General features: G+C 41.3%; 1 protein-coding gene across 4 annotated transcripts in view; it reads right to left on the reverse strand.

Annotated features, from left to right (window-relative positions):
• Positions 1–12195, reverse strand: part of TBC1D31 (TBC1 domain family member 31) — a 64091-nt gene that overhangs the window by 19354 nt on the left and 32542 nt on the right. For all 4 annotated transcript variants that reach the window (XM_062188042.1, XM_062188041.1, XM_062188043.1 and 1 more), the window contains 6 exons: positions 9972–10105; positions 4725–4858; positions 4244–4423; positions 2493–2725; positions 1373–1525; positions 260–395 (listed from right to left, as the gene is read on the reverse strand). In XM_062188042.1, coding sequence (XP_062044026.1) covers positions 260–395; positions 1373–1525; positions 2493–2725; positions 4244–4423; positions 4725–4858; positions 9972–10105 — 970 coding nt within the window. The remainder of the gene's footprint in view (positions 1–259; positions 396–1372; positions 1526–2492; positions 2726–4243; positions 4424–4724; positions 4859–9971; positions 10106–12195) is intronic.

Consider the following 12195-nt stretch of genomic DNA (forward strand, 5'->3'; position numbering starts at 1 on the left):
AGGCTGAGGCTGGGAGCCAGACCCTCACTCCAGGCCTCTGAGTGGTTGGGAGGGCCTCAAGGGCTTGAGCCGTTGTCTGCTGCCTCCTAGGGTCTGCATTAGCAGAAAGCAAAAGTCCGGATCCAGAACTGGGTATCAAACTCGGGTACTGTGGTGTGGGACACGGGTGTTCCAACCGCCAGGCTGAACGCCCATCCCTCACCACAGGTAAATGAGACCACATGGAGATGCCCGAGTACTAGAATCAAGCATACTGAACCTTTCTCTCAATTTCATCATCCAGTCTTTTCAGCTCCATTTCACGCTGATCTTGCTGAAGCTTCAGGAAACGCCTTCTCGCAGCATCTTGTAAGTGTATTTCCTTTATTTTCAGCTCTCTTTTCACAGCAGCTAGTCTTAAGTACAAGATACATCAAGGAAAAGCATTTACCAATATCATCTGCCTTGTTTTCACAATAATAGCTTCCTGCTACCTATTCTGGTACACTTTCACAACTTAACTGGTGCCACCATAGCACAGCGCTGCTTATGACACGTAAGTGAAGGATGCCCAATTACAGAGTCTACACTCACCATGATGACATGACAAGACTGGTCATTCTTTTCACTCAAACTTCTAACAGCTCTACTGGACTCAGATCATTTCAACATAATCGGTGTCCTTTATTTGAAGGAAGAATGCCAAGAAAATGCTCTAATGCTATCAAACATGGCACAGATTTCCTCTTAGAATTTTAGGAGCACACTAATGGCTCAGGTCTGTAACTCTTTTTAAACCCACGACAGAAATCTGTTTCATAAAGTTCCACCCGAGAATAAGAACACTCACAGAATTGAGTTTCCCAACAATAAGGCCTAGTCTAATTCCTCATTCTATAATTTTAATTAAGTTAAACATTTTTACCTTATTAACACAGACTTTACATGAGCATTTAATACTTCTTCTCTTATCCTCCAAGGTATTAAATGCACAGCAAGTACTTTTCATTTCAATTGTCAGGTCATACAAATATGCTTAAAACATAATTTAAAAAATTATATTCCACTAATGGTGACTTCCTAGCACTCTATGACAACATATTTCTGCCTATCAGAGGATGTTTTTAAATAATGTCCTACAAGGTACATTAGATTTAATGTTATTTGGGAATAATCAGTGTAAATTTATACCATATTTAATAGTATAATTTTACAATTTCATTTTATTTTTTTTTAGAAAGTGGTATCTATTCTATTTATTAACAATTTGTTTAGTGGAAATTAAGCTGGGTAATTCTATACAAAGTGTGGTTCCTTAGTGATAAAACGAAAGGAAATAAAAATCATCCAGCTAACTCACTAAGTCCAGATTGTTACAGAGGATAAAGCATACTTCTGTCTCTGTTGCATCATCTTCTCTTCCTCCTGTAAGAGTATTTGTCGTCTTGTTTCTTCGGCTTTACGAAGCAGTTCTTGTTTTTCATACCAAGCTTCATCTTCCACTCTCTGCTGGTCTACTTCTGCTTGCATATCTTCAACTGTCTGCCTTAAGTAGGTAACATCAGTTGTTATGAAAATGCAAACATAAGTCCTCAATCACTACATAAAATATATATCAGTTTAGTGAGTAAATGATTTTTACTTCCATGTGTAAGAATTAAGTATCTTTAAAAATATTTCCAGAGGCCAGCATTGTGGTGGTGACGTAGCAGGTAAAGCTGCTGCCTGCAGTGCCGGCATCCCATATGGGCACTGGTTCGAGTTCCGGCTACTCCACTTCCAATCCAGCTCTGCTATGGCCTGGGAAAGCAGTAGAAGATGGCCCCAAGTGCTTGGGCTCCTGCACCCACTTGGGAGACTTGGAAGAAGCTCCTGGCTCCTGGCTTTGGATCAGCATAGCTCAGGCTGCTGCGACCAATTAGAGAGTAAAGCAGTGATGGAAGACCTCGCTCTCACTCTCTCACTCTCTCTGCCTCTCCTCTCTCTGTGTAACTCTGACTTTCAAATAAATAAATAAATCTTTATTTTTTATTCTTTATTTTTATTTTTGACAGGCAGAGTTAGACAATGAGAGACAGAGACAGAGAGAAAGGTCTTCTTTTTTCCGTTGGTTCACCCCCCAAGTGGCCGCTACGGCCAACATGCTGCGCCTATCAGAAGCCAGGAGCCAGGTGCTTCCTCCTGATCTCCCACACGGGTGCAGGGCCCAAGGACTTGAGCCATCCTCCACTGCACTCCCAGGCCACAGCAGAGAACTGGACTGGAAGAGGAGTAACCAGGACAGAATCCGGCGCCCCAACCAGGATTAGAACCGGGGTGCCGGTGCCGCAGGTGGAGGATTAGCCTAGTGAGCCATGGTGCCGGCAATAAATAAACCTTTAAAAAAATATTTCCAGTCTTCAAGCTTTAATTTTATACAAATATTTCATAATTTAAATGTATTCTGCATTAAAAACTTTGCTGTATTTGTAACAGGTTTCATTTCTACCATGGAACGACTGTTGAATGATTACCTCTCTCTTAGGTAATCCAGTTCATCATTCCTTATTCTTTCTCGCTCCTGTGTCTGATAGTCCACAATAAACGTCGGATATTGGTTAAATACTGGATACTGCCCCTTTGTCAGTGCTGTGAAAACAGCAAGCATGCTGTCTGGATGGATATCACTAGGCGTGGTCTCCATGAGATGATAAACTTCTCTAATCACAACATTTATATCCAGGTTATTCCGATGGTGAAAAAAATACTGTAAGAAAACATGGTGTTTAAATCAAGATTTACCTAACAATGCAATGATGAGGTAGAATTAAAACAAAAGTTTAAAAATGTAAGTGTGAATTTATCCTTAAGATATTTTTTGCAAATTCACTAAGTTTTTCTTAACCTGTTTTTAATAGAAGATTCACCTTCATGACATTTTTAAATAAAATGATTTATACTTTAACTAAAAATGAAGGTTTCCAATACAATAGAAAAATAATGCATCCACAATCCAAAATAAGTAAGTCAGGAAATAAACTGGCCTTGAAAATAAATGAGCTTGATTCTTTAACAATATCTGAAATGGCTTCACTTTATCTTGTTTCATTAGCAGATCTAAATTCAAAATAGAAACATATGTGCCATGTGACCATTTAATAAAAATAGTTTAATTTGATAGGAATCACAAAATAAATCATACATAAACATATAATACCAACCAATTCATCTTGTTTACCTAAAGAGCCTCTCCTTTCTCTTTCCTTAAATTTTGTTTATTTATTTGAGAGAGTGAGACAATGACTGAGAGAAAGAGCATGCTCCCCAGTATACTGGTAGACTCCCCAGATGCCAACCAGGGCTGGGGCTGGGCCGGGCTGAAGTTGAGAGCTGGGAAGGCAATCCAGCTCTCCCACATGAATGGCAGGAATCCAATCATCTTGAGATTTTCCCACTTCCTCCCAGCGTCTGAGTTAACAGGAAGCTGGTATCAGCAGTTAGAGTCAAGAATGGAACCCAGACACTCCAGTGTGTAACGCTGGATCTTGACAGCTATGCTAAACGACTGCTCTGAGCCTCTCCTTTTAAAACCACCTCGGTGCTTTCCTTCAGTCACTTTCTTGCCAGGACTCAAAACTCTCCTGGTTAACATCTCCACAAGTCAAAAGCATCCACACTCGCCCAGACCAGGGGGGTCACTCAGAAGATCAGCCATAGAATAAACAGCTACTCAGGTTCTCAGTATCCTTTAGAAAGGCAAAACAAACACAAAAGCCCCATGTTATCATGATTCTTTTTTGAAGCTACAACTGCTAAGACTAATAACCTTCTGTAATCGCAGGTTTAACTATCTACAAGCTGGAAGTCGGCATTGTGGCACGGTGGGTTAAGCCACCGCCTCCAACGCCAGCATCCCCTATGGATGTTGATTTGGGTCCCAGCTGCTCCACTTCTGATCCAGCTCCTCACTAATACGCCTCTGAAAGCAACGGAAGAGGGTCCAAGTGCTTGGGCCCCAGCCACCTACATTGGAGATATGGATGAAGTTCCAGACTCCAGGATTTGGCCTGGCCCAGCTCTAGCCACTGCAGCCACTAGGGAGTGACCCAGAGGATGAAAGATCTCATTCTCTCTCTAACTCTTTCTTTCAGATAAATAAATTCTTAAAAAACATTTATCTACAAACTGCCACTTAGCCCCAGTGCCCAGCATATAGTAGGAACACAATAAATGGATTTTTTCAATTGAAATTTGAGAACCCCTTCTTAGGAACAAGGATATTTACCTCAAAATCATCTTTGAGATTACAGTTGAGCAAAGGAGCTCTAGAACATCTGTTGTAGGCTACAACAGTCATCAGGAGGAATGAAGGATGGTTGGAAAAGACATTATCAAATAATTTCAGCCACTCCTCTCTTGTCAGTACTTCTGAGAACACAGTTTCAAGAAGAGGCCACGCATATAGCTAAAATAAATAAGGAAAAATGTATTATCTTTCTAGGGTGAAGTAAAAATAAAGTTGCTGATAATATTCTCTTACATTTGATTTAAACTATGAAAATTATAATATTACATACATAATTATGAAAATAATTACCTTAATTTGGACCCACTATAAACTTTCAGGAAGGCAGTTTAATGAAGAAAAAGAATGGAATACTATTAAAAAATACAAAGTATAGTATGCTTCTTATTGTATTTCCTGAAGAAAACCCTTTTATTTATACTAGAATCAATGTTAGCTTCTAAAACCTTACACATCTCACCTGGGAAGTTATATCATGATTGATGAAGTGTTGTAGCAGTTCCTTGTCATGAAATGCCAAAACGTTTTCTATCATGCTCAGAATATTGATGGGAGGATTAGGAAAGTATTCAAACCAGTGTTGACACCAATTGACTATGGGGGAAAAAATATTTATTTTTAAATATATTTCTATATTCTCAATATACATGTGGAAATTCTTAAACATATCCACTTTTAATGTCCTGATATGACTATGAATAAATAAGAGAAAAATCCATCTTTAAATTGTAGAAGAATAGATTTAAAAACTGTATAGTGTTAACTCAGTTATCTTAGGCTTGTAGAAATTTTGCAGATTATTACAAGCAGTCATTGAAAAGAGTCTCAATTAAAACAAACAAACAAAACCAATTTTCCAAAGTATTCCTGATCCTAGTTAAAGGTCATTCAGGTTCTTGCTGACTCATGTTTTATTGATCTCACTATTAACAAATGACTCATTCAGAAAAGGTCTCTATTTAAGTCTTCATTAAACATCATCAATGTTAACACGCCAATCTCCTCAAATCTACTAAAATTCCTGTGTAATTAAAATTAGAAAAGCTCTGGGGTAGGTGCTGTGGCATGATGGTTAGGCTGCCGCTTGGGATCTGGTATGAGTCCTGCCTACTCCACTTCCAATCCAGCTTCCTGCTAATGCATCCTGGGAGACAGCAGATGATGGTTCCAGTGTTGGGTTCCTTGTATCCACCTGAGTCCCAGATGGTGTTCCAGACTCCAGGCTTTGGCTTGGCACAGCCATGGCTGCGGTTAAGGCCATCTGGGGAGTGAACCAGGGGATGGAAGATCTTCTGAGGCTAGCTTTAAGTCACTTGTACTCTGTAATCAGCACAACCCCTCACTCTCAAAAGCCCTATAGAAGTTTGTTTTGCTCAAAAAGCCTATGTCTAACTTCTCCTTTACTTATTACTAAACTCTGTTATTTTAAAATTTTTACTTTAGAAGTAGACAAATGGAAAAAAAGAGCTCCCATTTGCTGGTTCACTCCCCAAATGCCTACAATAGCCAGAGCTAGGCCAAGCCCAAGCAGGGAGCTGGGGACTTAATCCAGGTTTCCTACGTTGTTGGCAGGGACCCAACTACTTGAGTCATCACTTGCTACCTCCCGGGGTGCACACTACAGGAAGCTGGAGTCAGAGTGCAGCAGGAACTCAAACCCAGGCAATTTGCTACCGGATGTAGGAGTCTTGACCCTTTTGCCAAACGTTCACTCACTGCTTTATTTTACATATTGAGTTGTAATTTTATTCTTTTTTTTTTTCTTTAAGGACTTATTTATTTATTTGAAAGATAGAGGGAGAGACAGAGAGAAAGTGAGATCTTCCAACTGCTGGTTTACTCCCCAAATGGCTGCAATGGCTGGGGCTGGGCCAGGCAGAAGACAGGAGCCCAGAACTCCATCCAGGTCTCCCACATGGGTGATGGGCTCAGGCACTTGGGCAATTCTCTGCTGCTTTCCCAGGCATCAATATCAGGGAGCTGGATGGGAAATGGAGCAGCTGGGACTTGAACCAGAGCCCAGATGGGATGCTGGCATCACAGGCTGCAGCTTAAACTGATGCACCATGATGCCAGCCCGTTTTATTCTTTGATATGAGATCTTCTATCTCAAATTATCAATAGAGGCACTGCTGATGTGGTGTAGTGGGTAAAGCTGCTGCCTGCCACACTGGCAACCCATATGGGTGCTGGTTTGAGTCCTGGCTGTTCTACTTCTGATCCACCTCCCTGCTAATGCACCTGGGAACGCAGAAGATGTCTCAAGTGCTTGGGCCCCTGTGCTCACGTGGGAGACCTGGAGGAAGCTCCTGACTCCTGGTTTCAGCCTGGCCCAGCCCTGGCTGTTGCAACCATTTGGGGAGTGAACCAGTGGATGGAAGAACTCTCTCCCCACTCCTATAGTTTTGCCTTTCAAATAAATAAATACAATTTTTAAAAATTACCAATAGAAGCCTTTATCAGCGGAATATTGGATTACATATGGTTTATAAGAATCTTCCAATTCTGGAATACCATTACGTCATTTATTATTGAGCATTTATTTTTATTATTTTAAAAATATTTCTTTTTATTTATTTGAAAGGCAGACTGAGAGAGAGGAGAGAGAGGAGGGTGAGAGAGAGAGAGAGAGAGAGAATGAATGAATCTTCTACCCACTGGTTTACTCCCCAAATGGCCTCAAAGCTCAAGTCTGGGCCAGACTGAAGCCAGGAGCCAGGAATTTCTTCCAGGTCTCCCACATGTATGTAGGAGCCCAAGCACTTAGGCTATCTTCCACTGCTTTCCCAGGTACATTAGCAGGGAGCTGCAAAAGAGTGGAGCAGTCAGGACACAAACTGGTGCCCATATAGCATTCTGGTGTTGCAGTCAGACGCTTAACCTACTGTACCATAACATTGGCCCCGTAGTAGTGAGCATTAAAACTCGAGCTAGCAATTAAGTCATAAATAAGACCTTGCAAAGACTAAGACATGAGAAGGATTTTAACTTTTACAAACTAATGCTCTTAAATAAATTAATTTTAAAAGAGAGATCCAGTTCAGCAATATTTACAAGTACCCATTATGTCTCAGACACTGCTAGTTCTAGGAACTTAAAATGTTACACACAGGGGCCAGTATTGTGGCGCCGTGAGTTAAGCTGATGCCTACAACACCAGCAGCCCATGTCAGAGCACCGGTTCAAATCCCAGGTACTCCACTTCACATCCAGTTCCCTGCTAATGTGCCTGGGAAGGTAGCAGAGGGTGGTCCAAGTGCTTGGGCCCTTGCCACCCACGTGGGAGACCTGGATGGAGTTCCAAGATCTGCCTGGACCAGCTCCACCTGTTGTAGCCACAAGGGGAGTGAATCAGCAGATGGAAGATCTCTCCTCCACCTCCATCTCCTCTATCACTCAACCTTTCAAATAAATAAATAAATCCTAACAAAAAAACAAAAAAGCCACTCACATACACAAAGTCCTGACCCCCCTATTTAATCTTGATTAATAGGCCACTGTTTTCCTAGTGAGAGAGAAATCCTGCTGTACACAGTAATCATCCGCCTTCCCTTAAGTATTTTTACTCGGCTTTGGTGCCACCACACAAGTGTGGGTAGGGGATGAGGGCCAGAGTTGACTGACAGCAAAATACAGAGAAAAGATAATGGTGTGCAGATTCTTTAATAAAGGAATTTCTATCTGGCCATCAAAGCAATGTTTGAAATGACTTTTATAAATATATTCCAAATCATACACAGAAGTGACTGTTTTCCTTCAAAATTTCTTCTAGGTCCCGGGCTAGACTGTAAGTCTGAAGTCCTTTATAACAGTGGCATATGCCAAATAGTGCTAACCATTAGAGGGAGCTTGGTCAATGTTTACCAAATAAAATTAATTTTGAGGAAAATCAAAGCTACTCATGCTAACTCTTACAGAAGGAACGATAATCTCCCAAATTAAGGTTTCATGTAAGAAAAGTTAATCTTCTAAGCATATAACCATATGTTAGTTATCTAACAAGATTGTACCAGAAACGAAAAACACGGTTCTGCGTGCCTACCTAAATTAGATATAATCTGCTTCTATTCTTTAATTGTGGCAAATTATATATAATTTGCCATTTTAACCACACAATTCAGAGGTATTACTTACATTCACAGTTACAAGGGTACCTTAAGAAGTTTACGAAAGGGGCTGGCATTGTAGCACAGCAGGTTAAGCTGTTGCCTGCAATAGCATTGCAGCACAGTAGCAGATTAATGGGCCATCCGCAACGCCAGCAGTTCAAGTCCTGACTGCTCTACTCCTGTCTCCAGCCCCCACTCAGTATATCTGTCTCTAATAAATAAATGAAACAGTAAGTTAATAGTTTAAAAAATACTAAGTTTAGTGGTCGGCACTGTGGTGCAGAGGGTTCAAGCCCTGGCCTGAAGCGCAGGCATCCCTTATAGGCGCCAGTTCTAGTCCCGGCTGCTCCTCTTCCGATCCAGCTCTCTGTTATGGCCTGGGATAGCAGCAGAAGATGGCCCAAGTCCTTGGGCCCCTGCACCTGTGTGGGAGACCTGGAGGAAGCTCCTGGCTCCTGTCTCCGGATCAGCGCAGCTCTGGCCTTTGCAGCCATCTGGGGAGTGAACTAGTGGATGGAAGACCTTTCTCTCTGTCTCTACCTCTCTCTGTAACTCTTTCAAATAAATAAAATAAATATTGAAAAAAAAAAAAGTTTATTTTGGTGCAAAAAACTTTAGAAGTCCATTCATAGTTTTTTTCATAATATGCATTTTTCATGAACTTTTAAAAGTACCCTTGTATGCAATCATCACCCATATCTTTCTAAAAACCTCATATCATTTCAAAGAGAAACTCTAAGGGCTGGTACAGCAGGTTAAACTGCCACCTGCAATGCCAGCATTCTATCTGGGTGCCGGTTCAATCCTGGTTGCTCCACTTCTGATTCAGCTGCCTGCTAATAATGTGCCTGGGAAAACAGCAGAGGATGCCCCAAGTACTTGGGGCCCTGCCATCCACATGGGAGACCCAGATGAAGCTCCTGGTTCAGGACTGGTCCAGCCCCAGCCATTGGGGCCAGTTCACCAGGACACATTTTGCATGACTCACTTGTCTGTGTTGATGACGATGGGCAGTAAACACAACAGCTGGGAGTTCAGGCCGTGGAGGCCAACCGCCTCGGTTCAAACGCTTGCTCTGCCCAACCTGACCTTGGGTAACTTAAGCTCTCTGTGCCTCTGTCTCTTCATCTATAAAAATGGGGTAAATCAACCTACCCTACAGGCAAAGCACTGAGAATAGTGCTTGGCACACAGAAAGCATGCAGCAAATGTTAGCCATGGGTGATAAGGATGAGGACGGGATCAACACTTGGTTGCTAAACAACAGGCCCTGTGCACCAAGCGCTTTACATGTTTGTAACAAGTCTATGAAGAATAACTGACTTAATAAATGAGAGGTCTGCTGCTTTCTTACTAACAAAATCCAGTCTATAACAGTATCTTCTAAAATGTCATTATACCAATTTCCTTGCATATAGAAAAGTTTACATATAAATGTTTGAAATGTCTCATTTTTTGCTGCAGATCTGACTGCTTCATTTTTTTTAATTTAAAAGTAGAGAAATCTAGAGTTGCTAAACATTTCAAAGGTACAAAGACATCAGGAAAATGTATGAGAACCCATTCTTGGTTTCATTCTATAATAAATATCTACTTACTTATGAGAGTAGCAATAACTTCAAAACAGATGAGCTGGTTGTTCTGGAATAATTTTACAAATGGAAACGCCAACAGTGGAAGGTACGGTGTGTCACTGAAGATGGCAGACCAGTGAGCCAATGCAGACAGGGTTCTGTGAACAAGACAAGGAAACCGAGTCCAGAAAACAGTAACTTATCCCCAAAATTTATCTACATAAATAAAACAGTCACGTGATAAGACATTTGCTACAGGGCAGTATATTTGGGCCAGCGCTGTGGCGTAGCAGGTAAAGCAGCTGCCTGCCGTGCCAGCATCCCATATGGGTTCCAGTTCATACCCCAGCTGCTCCACTTGATTCAGCTCTCTACTATAGCCTGGAAAAACAGCAGAAGACAGCCCAAGTCCTTGGGCTCCTGCACCTGCATGGGAGACCTAGAAGAAGCTCCTGGCTCCTGGCTTCGGATCAGCCCATTGCTGCCATTTAGGAAGTGAACCAATGGATGGAAGATTTCTCTTTCTGTCTCTGCCTCTCTGTAACTCTTCCTTCCTTTCTTCCTTGCTCTTTGCTTTCTCTTTCTTTCTGTGTCTTGCTCTTCTTTCTTTCTTTTTTAAAGATTTATTTATTTATCTGAAAGTCAGAGTTAGAGAGAGGCAGAGGCAAAGGCAGAAGGAGAGGTCTTCCATCGCTGGTTCACTCCCCAAACGGCTGCAGCTGCGCCGATCCGAAGCCAGGAGTCAGGAGCTTCTTCTGGGTCTCCCATGTGAGTGTAGGGGTCCAAGCATTTGGGCCATCTTCTACTGCTTTCCCAGGCCATAGCAGAGAACTGGATCGGAAGATGAGCAGCTGAGACATGAACTGGCGCCCATATGGGATGCCAGCACTGCAGGTGGTGGCTTTCCCACCCTTTTTTTTTTTTTAAATTTTTGACAGGCAGAGTGGACAGTGAGAGAGAGACAGAGAGAAAGGTCTTCCTTTTTTTGCCGTTGGTTCACCCTCCAATGGCCGCCGCGGTAGCGCGCTGCGGCCGGCGCACCGCACTGATCCGATGGCAGGAGCCAGGTGCTTCTCCTGGTCTCCCATGGGGTGCAGGGCCCAAGCACTTGAGCCATCCTCCACTGCCTTCCCTGGCCACAGCAGAGAGCTGGCCTGGAAGAGGGGCAACCGGGACAGGATCGGTGCCCCGATCGGGACTAGAACCCGGTGTGCCGGCGCCGCAAGGCGGAGGATTAGCCTAGTGAGCCGCGGCGCTGGCCAACTTTACCACCCTTTGCTACAGGGCCGACCCAGTAACTCTGCCTTTCAAAAAAAAAAAAAAAAAAAAAGAATATATTGTATTATGCATTTACTCTTTGACTCAACAATCTAAAATTTAAGAATTAGTCCCAAAGATTCATTTACATAAAAAGAAATTTTTACTCAACAATCTAAAATTTAAGAACAAATCCAAAGATGCATTTAAATTAAAAAAAAACTTATGGACAAAGTTAATTAATGTGGCATGCTTGTAACAGCAAAAGATTTGAAACAATCCAAATGGTCACTAAGAGGGGACAGATCAAATAATACATTTGCACAATGGAGCATAATGTAGCTAAGAAAGAAAGAAAGAATATTTCTATATTTCGCTATGAAAAGATATCCAGGATATTTTGTTAAATTTACAAAGCAAGACACAGAAAAGTATTACGGTATACAACCATTTAGCTAAGGGAGGAGAGCACAGATATACTTGTATATACATATATATATAAAACAACATTTATGAAAAGGATTAGTTATGGGGAAGGCAGTAATAAGACAGAAGCCAGACTGTCCTGAGTTTATATTTTAGAGTTCATTCAGAGACATGTGCTTTATAAAATTAAAAACAAAAGTTATAAAATTTTCAAAATGCTAAAGACAAAGGAAACAAATTATCCACATTGTGTAGTGAGCTAATGGTATTACCATATGAATAGGAATTATTTCAAGTGACTTTAAAACAATAATTTGATGTACGTGCCTAAGTGGAACATAACCCAAGGACAAAAAGGACCACACAAAATATTCTGAACGATTTTCAATAATCACAATGTGAGATACATGTCCATATTGTTATATATACATAGTTTTTATTATATACATATGTACACATCACTCTGTGTATGCATATGTGTAAAAGTAAGGAATATTTGTGGTGCTGTTAGGAATCGAGATTTTTAGCATAAGAGAAAATAATATAAATATAAAACCAAAGAAGC

Source organism: Lepus europaeus, chromosome 4 (genome assembly GCF_033115175.1).
Source record: "Lepus europaeus isolate LE1 chromosome 4, mLepTim1.pri, whole genome shotgun sequence".
Classification (NCBI taxonomy): Eukaryota; Metazoa; Chordata; class Mammalia; order Lagomorpha; family Leporidae; genus Lepus; species Lepus europaeus.